Source organism: Erpetoichthys calabaricus, chromosome 1 (genome assembly GCF_900747795.2).
Source record: "Erpetoichthys calabaricus chromosome 1, fErpCal1.3, whole genome shotgun sequence".
Lineage (NCBI taxonomy): Eukaryota > Metazoa > Chordata > Cladistia > Polypteriformes > Polypteridae > Erpetoichthys > Erpetoichthys calabaricus.
In genome coordinates this window covers 350,371,630-350,382,765 of record NC_041394.2, presented here as the reverse complement: position 1 = coordinate 350,382,765, position 11,136 = coordinate 350,371,630, and the positions used below count along the sequence as shown (strand labels likewise).

General features: G+C 39.5%; 1 protein-coding gene across 6 annotated transcripts in view; it reads left to right on the top strand.

Annotated features, from left to right (window-relative positions):
- Nucleotides 1-11,136, top strand: part of LOC114668330 (zinc finger protein 883-like) — a 774,734-nt gene that overhangs the window by 75,402 nt on the left and 688,196 nt on the right. The window contains exons 1-2 of one of the 6 annotated variants that reach the window (XM_051924973.1): nt 2,382-2,549; nt 5,285-5,730. The exons of the other annotated variants lie outside the window; for them this stretch is intronic. Of the exons in view, the coding sequence (XP_051780933.1) occupies nt 2,530-2,549; nt 5,285-5,730 (466 nt within the window). The 5' untranslated portion in view covers nt 2,382-2,529. Of the gene's footprint in view, nt 1-2,381; nt 2,550-5,284; nt 5,731-11,136 lie in introns of those variants that run through there. 6 annotated transcript variants of the gene reach the window in all.

The window sequence follows — 11,136 nt, the reverse complement described above, 5'->3', positions numbered from 1 at the left end:
ACCACTGTGTAGAAAACTGTAGTGGCCATCACAGAATTATACAGACATGTAAAGTACAGGGTGAGCCAAAATAATGTTAACACTAATGGTACAGCTATGTATATACTTATATACAATTTTTGTGGACAATTTAGGTGCCACATATGGTACATGTGTTAAACATGATGGCGAACAGGTTGAGACATTCCTATAAATCATATTGCACATATGAAGTATGTTGTGTGAATAAATTGTTTCTGACATTCAAATGTTAACACAATTTTGACTTACACTGTATATCACTGGTGTGTTTGTTTGTGTGCAGTATACAAGTAAATGCAATGATTCTATACTAGGGTGTTCCCCCCTGCTCGCTTCGTGTCTCTGCCGCTCGCGTTGTGAAGAGGGGAGCTGCACGCACCCCAAGGAGACGCGGTCGCTTCTCCGAAACCCCCTCTTAAACGATGATACAATGGGAAACAAATGCAGTGTTTTTTTTCCTTCCTCTTTGCTTGCTGCTGCGCCATGTGATCTGCATCTCCCACGGCGCTTCGAACATTTAACAGCCTGTACAGCAGCTGCCCTACTCTTTGTCTTTTATTTCCGGCCCTGGGCATGGTTAAATCGTTTGGAACAAAGTCCTGTCTCGTGGGAGGCGAGTTCTTGATATTTTTTAGTTTAGAATTTGAAAACGGAATAAGAATCTGAAAATCTAACAACATCATATTAAAGTTCTATAAACTCTGAAAAGAATGATACCAAACATATATATGTAGGTTTTAAAATAAGCCTGATTTAAAGTGTGACAAAAAAGTGACATAAAAACATCACCGTTGCACTTTTAGGCTTAGGATTTTTTTATATATATATATATATATATATATATATATATATATATATATATAGATACATACATACATACACACACACACACACACACACACACACACACACACACACACACACACAGAGTATATATATATATTATTGATGGTATCGAATAACAATTACATTTTCTTCAACATGTGAATGAACATGTACTATAATTTAAACAATAACAATTTACCATGAAAGTAGACAATAAATACCAAAATAAAATACATATATGAAATTCATCCTTGCGCGGTTAAAAAAAAAAAAAAAAGGTTTCATTGAGTACAGCTGAATATTTAACCACAGCCATAACAAGCCAAATTAGGTTTGCCAGCCCACTAAACATGGGCATCTTTAGAAAGGGGGAGAACAAAAATGACAGCGTGCTGGGCACACATGGAAACTGCGCACAGACCATGACATTGATTTTACTGGATTTACTGTGCTGAGCCCACCCAAACAATGGACCACATTCTACATGAATGTTCCCGAGGCCCTACATGTACCGATGAAGATCTTAAGGATGCTAATGGCGCCGTCCTTACCTGGATATGGCAGTGGCGTGATAAAATATGATGATAAGATATGATGACTGGAATTGTGAGACAGTAATAACCACTTGAACACTCATTAGCAGGCATTACTGGTTTTGAGCTTTAGCACCGAAACATAGGATTTTTTTGACACATGATACAGATTAAAAGAAAAAAATAACAGCCATGTAATTGCTCATCCATGCAATGTAAGTAAATGTTTGATGTTCACATTGGATTAAGCAGGTTTCCGAATGCTCGGCTGTGTACATAAATATTGACACACACATTGTAATGATGGACGCCAGCCTTCCACAGTTACTAATACTGAATATAGACTTCTACAGGCAGGTTACCGGAGGAATAACAACACTACACTTTTCTCTGACTTTTTATATTTGTTTTCGTTCTCAGCTCGCATGCACTTCGACTTTTCTACACTTCAATCCGTTCAGATCGTTTTCCTCTTTTACTAATCAGAAGTGTAAAGACCGACTGACTCCTCTTTGCTTTTTCAAGTGCCGACCGATCACGAGCACCGCGGACTGATAAAGAAGAAAGAATAATAAAAAAATATATAAAGGGTCGTGCTTGTGTGAAACTGATGCCTCCTCGAGTTTTGCGTTTAGCGAAAAGAAACGACTAAAGGGAGTTAATGAAAGAAATTAATAGGAGAAGTCGGCGTGCCTGAGCGACCTGAAGTAGAAATGGGACTCGAGTACATGGAGGGAGCGGGAGACACCAATAAACAGCGAAGACGCGCGGATGAAAATACATACAACCATAAAGTGAAATGCCCAGACCACAAATACGTACCCTCTGTATCCCGGTAATAGGATTCTTTACTAACTGATTCAATCTCCAGCTTCACTCAGCCGATATTCACCTCTCGTTTCGTGTATCACACAAAGCGAGACAAAATCGTGGCTTGTGTTTCCGTCGCCTTGAATGACGTAGCTGTTTGGTAAAATACGAATGCATGATCGCGCTTGCGCGTAATCGGCCAAAAGCCTCGTATGTGACGCCATCAATCGCGAAGAAAACAAAATTGGCGTACACTTGCGTTTCGTGTCTTTTACTTGTGAGTAATAAACTGGAAACGTGGAACGAGACAGTTGAGTGAGCAGACTTTTAAAAAAGCATCATGTCACTCAGAGGCAGAAGGTATGTGGTTCGAGTTTGGAGTCTTGATTTTTCTGATGTGGATTTTGTTTCTATCTTTCAACTTCACTCCGAGTTCCGGCACGCTACGGGGTGTTAAAGATTGTTCTCGACTACATTTCTATGTGTCATTCGGTACTCGCCATTCATTGTTTTATGTATGTGGCTCGCGCCACTTCGTGTTGTCGAGACTTGATTGAACTTTAAACCCACCGAGAAACTTCGCCATCCTTAGCCGTATCTTTTGCCAGTGTTCCGTGGAATCCCCGAATTCTTTGAGCTTGAGGAGAAGGCAATTTCATAGTCAAACTACGCTTTGTTTTTTTAAAAAGACGTGGGTAAAACGCCCACCGCAACACACAGTTAAATTAAAGATACACTCGTGAGGGCAGTGCAGCCATTGTGTTCCAAAACTCCATCAGATAAGAGAAAGCTCACAAACAACCTCCTCCTCCTCCGATCAGTATCTGAGAGCAAATATGGCCAAAAAAGAGCCGTTTGGGGTACCACGATTTAAGGTGGGACTGAAAATGAGAACAATTAACCAACTTAAACCTCCTTGTGTTTCCGTTTAAAACGGCACTAATACTCAACCGATTACCTGGCAAGCGGTTTTACGATAAATTATTTATTCATACACCCGAATATCTCTTAAGAGAGACATTTATATTTTATTCATATGACGTTTAGACCTCATTTCCATTGAGTTACACGCTCGGGTGTATTTGAATTCTTCCAACTAAATGAGTATTTATGCGAGACATGTAGTGTAGGATCGTTTTTTTATTAAAAAAATGTCTACACATGCCAAGAATACATAACATGACAATTAATGTAACCAATATAAGGCCTACGGTTCTTAGTTTTTAATACACAGGATCAAACCGGAAAAACTTACACACAGAAAATTGAATGCCAAACTTAGATTAAGTTAAGATTTTTAACGGAGCAGTTGATTTAGTTAATGGTTTGTTTTTGTTGAGATTACAAACCTATGAGTGTAGTTGAGTTTATTTAATAATAGATTGGTTCATACCAACTGTATTCTGCAAATGATGGTATCCATCTCTTACATGTGCCAGTATTTGGTAGAATGCAGATTCAAATCTCTTTACTGCCAGAAGGACCCTTGAGCAAGGCCCTTAACCTGAAAATTTCTTCAGGGGCTCTTGCTGTACAATGGCCGACCCAGCACTCTGTCCTATAAAGGTCATGCGAAAAGACAATATCACCTCGGGGATTAATACAGTATACTGAATCTAAAAATATATATATATCTATATATATCTTGTATTGTAGTTACAGAGTTTTTAACTGAGTTAATGGATGTGTTATCAACATGTAATTCTATATAGCAGCTTTGAAAAGGGAACATACTACAATTTAATTCATGCTCAACAATGGACTTCTCCAAAAAATAGTTGTCAACCGCACAACTACATTTACCTTTATTTATTTGGCTGATGCCTTTATTCAAGGTGACTTACAATATTTATGATACAATTGGTTATATTTCTTTTCTGGTTAAAAATAAACCAGTAGGATAGAATGTTCAGCCCCTTTACCGAACATACAAGCATCTCTTACGTTAAGGGACTTGTTGCATAGTGTTTTATTAACTGGTTAGTATTAGTGAAATATTTTTAGGCAGGAATTCACTCATTTTGTTTTTAATAAGGTACAAATGGAGTCAACGCCATTTGCTTTGTTATGTTGGCCATTGAAATGCCACTGGAGGGTCAGTGTTATGATTTAATTAGTGCAATGTAGTTATCTTGCCTGGTATGTTAAGTCCATTTATAGATAATTTGTGATTAATTAATATATATATATAAATATAATATTATTCACAGTGATGTGGTCAACTTTATGGTAAGAAGAAAAAGCATCTGGGATAGAGAGTCATATACCATTATACACTTCTCTAAATGAAAGGCCTACACATCTAATGGAAATGATGCCCTGCTTCATTTGATTTATTAATTGCCATTTTCTTGCCATTATCATTGGAACATTGTCCAAGTGGTACTTCAGAGGGTGTAGTAACACAGTCTGGTCCAACTCTGGTTTAAGACACACAGAGGGTTTGTAAGTAATAAACACAAGTTAGGACACCTGTGCAAATTGTTTGCTTCAACGTTCAAGGCTTCATTTACTTGAATTGCTGCAGAACATCTGTAGGTTGTAACCTGTTAGTTTTCCCTGAAATTCCCTTTTTCAGTTGTTGCAAACCTAAACTTTAAATGTAAACCTCTGACAGTTTACTGCTTACCTTTTCATCATTTTAGGTCATTCATTGCATTTCAACTGATTAAATTTGAAGAAAAACTGAGGTGGTCTAAAACTTTTGACTGGTAGTGGTCCTGTCTGAAACATAGGTTAATTTAAAGGAAAAAAAAAAGATTGTGTAAATCTCAAAAAAGTATGTATGTATGTATATATGTACAGTCATGGCCGAAATTATTGGCACCCCGGAATTTTCCCAGAAATTGCACCATTTCTCACAGAACATTTTTGCAATTGCAAATGTTTTGGTAAACACATGTTTATTTCCTTTATTTGCATTGCAACAACACAAAAAAAAAACAGAGAAAAAAAGCCAAATCTGACATCATTTCACACACAACTCAAAAACTGGACTGGACAAAATTATTGGCACTCTTAACTTAGTATTTGGTTACATGCCCTTTGGAAAGTGATGAAGTTTTAATGAAGTTAATTCCTGTTCATTTTTTCAGAGAAAAAGAAAAAGCTGATGTTTACTGGAACATCTCAATGGATGTGAAACAGGAGAGCTGTGATGTGGACACAAATATCGATATTAAGGAGGAGGACTGCGAGTTGGAGTCCATCTACATTAAACAGGAAAGTCTGAGCATTAAGGAGGAGAACAGTGAACTGCAGGCAGTGGGCATTAAAGAAGAAGCTGAAGAGAAGTCTGTCAGTATTGAGACACACAACCATACAAATCTGGACAGTGTAAAAGAAGACAACCTTCATGATGGATGTCAAGATGGAGTGGTGACCAGGTTAGACTCTTCTCAAAGCAGACAATGTTCATCTCCAGAGCCTTCTGTCAATGTGAAAACTGAATCATTACAGACTAAACCAAAGAAGTCTGAGCAAACTACATCTGTTAGAGCTCAGGAAAATCGGCCACCATCTACAAAGAAGTCTGGAAAAAGTAAGTGCAAAATATAAAATGGGCAAGTTTTAGGGTTGGGGTTTATGGGCTTGAAAGACCAGGTCTTGCGGTTATTATGAGAAATACTGTGTTTTATTGTGTGCTTAAATGTAGTTTGAGATTTCATCAATGTTTATGTAAGGTTTAGCAATTTTCCATGCAAAAGTTCTAAACATGTCCTTGGTAAAGAGTGCTATACAAATGTACAGCTGCAAAAAATAGGTTGTGAACCCTTTGGAATTCCCTGGATATCTGTTTTAATTCATCTTAACAATGTGGTCTGATCTTCAACAATGCTCCAAATACAGGTAACCACAGTTCTCTTAAGCTAATAACTCACAAACAATTGGACGACTTCTTGTCAGTCCTGAACACATCATTTATACATTCACAGTCCACTCTGTGGCCCTCCTGTCTTTACAAACTGCTTGACTCTTCTTTAATAGTAATGGCCTCCAACAAACTTTTCATATTGCTGCTGATCAGCCTTGAATTTTAATCCATACATTCTCTCCAAACTTTTTTGGTTCCTTTTATTCCTGAGAGCTCTTTTCTGATCAGTTCTCTTTAGGCCAGGACACAGCATCGCGTGTCTCTTACTGGCCATTCCAGAATACCAATTTCCTTCTGTTTAACTCTTTGTCTGTTTTGATTTCTTCCTGGTGGCTCCGAGGCTAGGGATCTGCACTGGAATTCGGAAGGTTGCTGGTTTGAATCCCGTAAATGCCAAAAGGGACTGCTCTGTTGGGCCATGAGCAAGGTCCTTAACCTGCAATTGCTGAGCGCTTTGAGTAGAGAGAAAAGCGCTATATAAATGCAAAGAATTATTATTATTATTTATTTTTTCCTGTGTTTGGTCTCATTGTCCTGTGTCATGACTCAACTTTTGTTAAGCTTCTGCTATCCTAATGTTTTGCTGTCAGATTTCTTGATAATATTTTGAATTCACTGTCCCTTTGATCATGTTAATCTCTCCAGGCACTGTCAGTTCTGGAACTTTGTGGTGATCTTTTACAAGTTTGAGATGTGCAGTGATGCTTTTGTTAGATTATACTGATTTCCTTGGTGTTGTCCTTCTGTAAACAACATTCTTATATTCTGCTCTAAAAAAATTAAAGGAGCACTTTTCAATCCGAGTATAGCATCAAGTCAATGAAACATCTGGGCTATTGATCTGGTCAGTTAAGTAGCAGAGGAGGTTGTTAATCAGTTTCAGCTGCTTTGATGTTAATGAAATGAACAATAGGTACACTAGAGCAGCGGTTCCCAAACTGTGGTACGGTACACGGAGCCTTTTCAGGTGGTACGCATCTGGGTCCCTGAAATTTAATTTATCTGTGCAAAACCCTTTATGACAAGCCTGTTGTGAGCAAAAACCAATGAAACTGTTTAAATACAATAATATGTGGATTCCCAAATTTAGTGTGGTGTGAAATTTCATCATCTGAATAAATACAACCTATTATTCGAATCAGTATTTAGTTCATTTAACGCTACCATAATTCCGTTTCGTGGAAGTCAACTTCTACTTCTTCACTGTCTGAGCTTTTGGTCACTACATGAAAGCACAACGCCGACACTATTTAGTCTTCGGTAACTCTGCCTCACAGACACCACTCGCGTTGTTTGTTATACATGCACTGCCTCTGTATAGCATCGTAGTTGCTAGATCTAAGCACAAAGCCGATACCATTTCGTCTTCGGTAACTGCGTCACATACAGGCTGAAGGCAGGATTTAGTTTCGGGGCGGAATTTATCAATTTATGTATATGCACAAATTTTTTCATTAATTTTATGCATAATTTCTTCCAATTCTTTAACTTTTATTCAGATTTCGGGGCAGTTGTAGTCAGTGTTGTGAATTTGCTGTATATTACCTAATTAAGAATTAATCATTCATTGCAGTACTTGCTTTTTAATTTTTTTGTTAAAAAAATGCTAACAATAGGGCATTTAGAATAAGAGGGCAATCATTAAGAAAGATATCAGGGAAACTAAAATGCAGTTACAGAGGAATATTGCAGATAAGGCAAAAAGATGGAACAAAGAGTTTTTCAATATTTTAGTAATAAAATAAAAGTCAAGGAGGTGAAGCAGATCAGGAGCAATAAAGAGGAATTCAAATGCAGTAAATTTGTTTTTTTTCTGAAGTTTTCACAAGTGAGCAACTGGATCACATCCCAGTGGTAACAGGGACTACTATGGAGGTACTGAGAAATTTGGAAATTGTAGAGAGTTCTGCTCAGATTAAGTAGGCTTATCTAAAACAAATCACTAGGACCAGATATTTATCCTCAAGTGCTTAAGGGGGTAAGTGAATACATATATAAACCTTTGACACTGTCAAAACACAAAGGGAGAGCAGAAAAACATTTGGGGATTGTGGACGCGGGTTCAAAGAGAGAAGACAGCAGGGGATAGACACAGTTTGTTGAATCAATACACACCTTTATTCTTCTTGGTGAGCAGAGACACACCACAGCGCCTGTCAGCTCAGGACTCAGCGCCAGCAGAATCTCTTGTTCCTCTTTTCTTACAGACTTTATAAGTCAGCTATCACGAACACATCATGCTAACGCCCTGAGTAACAGATATTCTGTATATGGCTTAGAGGAAGCATCACTTCTAGCTTAAAATTTAAGCAAGCATTTTAGATTATTGATGAGTCATAAGACTCTTCCTTAAAGCGTGCATTTTAAAAGATTACTTCTTCACTTATAAAGTTCACCCAAAATACAGTTCTTTGTCATCTTTGTGGTTAGGCCTACTTCCCTTTATCTTTTGAGACATGCTGTTCTTGTTTTCTGCGTACTGGCTTATTTGCACGTTCAAGGGTGCAATTGGCATTGAAGGAATGTTACACCCAAGAATTTAGGGGACAGAATAAGAGACAGAAATTATACATCTTTGTTCATAATAATTTCTTTTTTCCACAGGATCCACCCCATCTATGTATATAAAATTCACTAAAGCAGCCGACCATGGGCAGGCAAGACACAAGACAGAGCCCCACCCACCAACTCACCGAGCCCAGTCCACCAACAATTCACTAAGCAGCCGACCATGAGATACGCACTACAGAGCCACGCCCATGGCAGGCAAGAAGCAAGACAGAGCCACGCCCATAATTCACTAAGGCAGCCCAAGCAGCTGACCATGGGCAGGCAGAGAGAGAGACACAAACACACAAGAGAGAGAGACACACACACAGAGGCACCCAACCATGGGCAGGCAAGACACAAGACAGAGCCCCGCCTGCCAACTCACCAAACCCCACCCACCAACAATTCAATAAGCAGCCGACCATGGGATACACACAACAGAGCCACGCCCATAATTCACTAAGGCAGCCCAAACAGCCGACCATGGGCAGGCAGAGACACACACAAATACACACACACACACACAGGCGTGAGAGAGAGGGGGCTGGATGCATAAGGCAGAGAAGGCAGTTAAAGAATGCATTGGGCTTGATTTTGTTTTCACTTCTGTTTACAGCGGTCAGTTTGTAGCGTGCATTGTTGCAATGTTACTTTTCTTGGTGGTTTATTAAATTAGGGATTTTTGAAATGGTAATTTTTTTTTTCCCTGTGCTTAAAACTCATTAAAGTGTTTTTACCGAGCGGTTCGTAGCGCTATACGTGAACTCTTGCAGTGTTAAGTTTTCCCTGTTGTTCAAGGTTTTCTCAGTGTTACTCAATGTTTTTACATTTAGTTTACTATTACGCTGTGCATTCTATGGTATACTCTTCTATCTACAGTAATCCCTCGCTACTTCGCGGTTCACTTTTCACGGATTCATGACTTCGCGGGTTTTTAAATACAAGTGATTGCCCGCCTATCGCGGAAGTTATGTTCCAGACCCATCAGCAACAGGAGAAAATCCGTGAAATAGAAAGACCATATAAATAAACATTTTTATAGTTTAAGCCTTAAAATACCCATCCCACATGCTTTAAACACATGTAAACTTATAAAACAAAAGTTTTCTAACACATATGATATGTGGATGTCGGGCTAAGGATATGAGTAACATCTCACTATTATAAAACATTTTAAGTTCACGCAAGACAGTGAGACAGGAAAATAGGTGCTGTACAGGCTTTTAAATTATTGACACGCAGAGCGACAAGCAGCACAAAGCCAGCACAAAGTCCACTTCTCCTTAGTGTTCATTCAGCTCCCCACCCCCTTGACAATGCGAAGTGGCAGGAGCGTACTGCGCCTCCAGGGAGGAGGGTTTGAGCGAACGTGCGTTCAGCCCTCACACACCCCCACTCCTCCTCCTCCTTCCGAACGTGCAGAGCGACAAGCAGGCATTTTGGCAGAAGCAGCACAAAGTCCATTTCTGCTCAGCGTGAGTTCAGCTGCCCCCCCTTCACAAAGCGAGTGCAGACACATCGACGTCTGATCACTGCGTGCAGTGTGCAGTGTTGGTCTGTGGTGTTTAAGAATGTAGAAAGTGTTTAAGAGCATAGGAAGTGTTTATAAGAGTGTGGGAAGGGTTTATAAAGCCTTAAAATCTGTATAAATAATAAAATAAATATAGGTTGTTACTTCGCGGATTTTCACCTATCGCGGGGGGCTCTGGAACGTAACCCCCGCGATAGGTGAGGGATGACTGTATATATATATCTTATATATAATTCGCCAGTCTGCTCACTCACTCACGTCTGTCCGAAGCCGAATGCGCAGTCGCCTTCTGCGCACGTCCGAAGCCGAACGCGCAGTCGCCTTCTGCGCAGCTGCCCGAAGAACCTTATGAGACCGACATTGTGGCAGGTGGCGGATTTACAGCCGCAAAAATTCAAAGAGAAAGGCGACTTCGATTAAAGCTCTAGAGGCCTGAAAGGCAATTTCTTCTACAGCTCCAGGCCTAATTACGCATTCATTCAATACACCTGTATCAGGTTTGTGGTGCTTATACTTACTACTATTGCACTCTTGCCCGTTTCACCTTACGTTGTCGAAACGGGCTCTTTGTCTAGTATATATATAATTCACTAATGCTGCTGACCATGGCAGGCAAAGACGCAAGACAGAGCCAGTTTTCAGTCACAGACAATTGTATGTTGCTCTCTCCAGAGTTCCATCTTTTCATTCACTCACAGTCGTATCCTCAAACCCACCCCATTTGGACAACTGTGTCTTTCAGGAAGTCTTCACACATCAGTAAATAATTATGCGGCGTATGGTACGCCACGGGTTGGCTAGTATATTATAACACACAGTATAAGAAAACAAAAAGATGGCTCCAGAGTACTCTCTGGTTCCACGTCCAAAAAAGGGCAAATTAAAGAGGGAAGGTGCTGGGTTCTTGTAGAGGCAGGGGAGGAAAAGGTGGGTCCAAAATCAAAGAGCAGGCAATGACGTTGATGGGAGATGTGGCTAGGAAAGAGGTACAA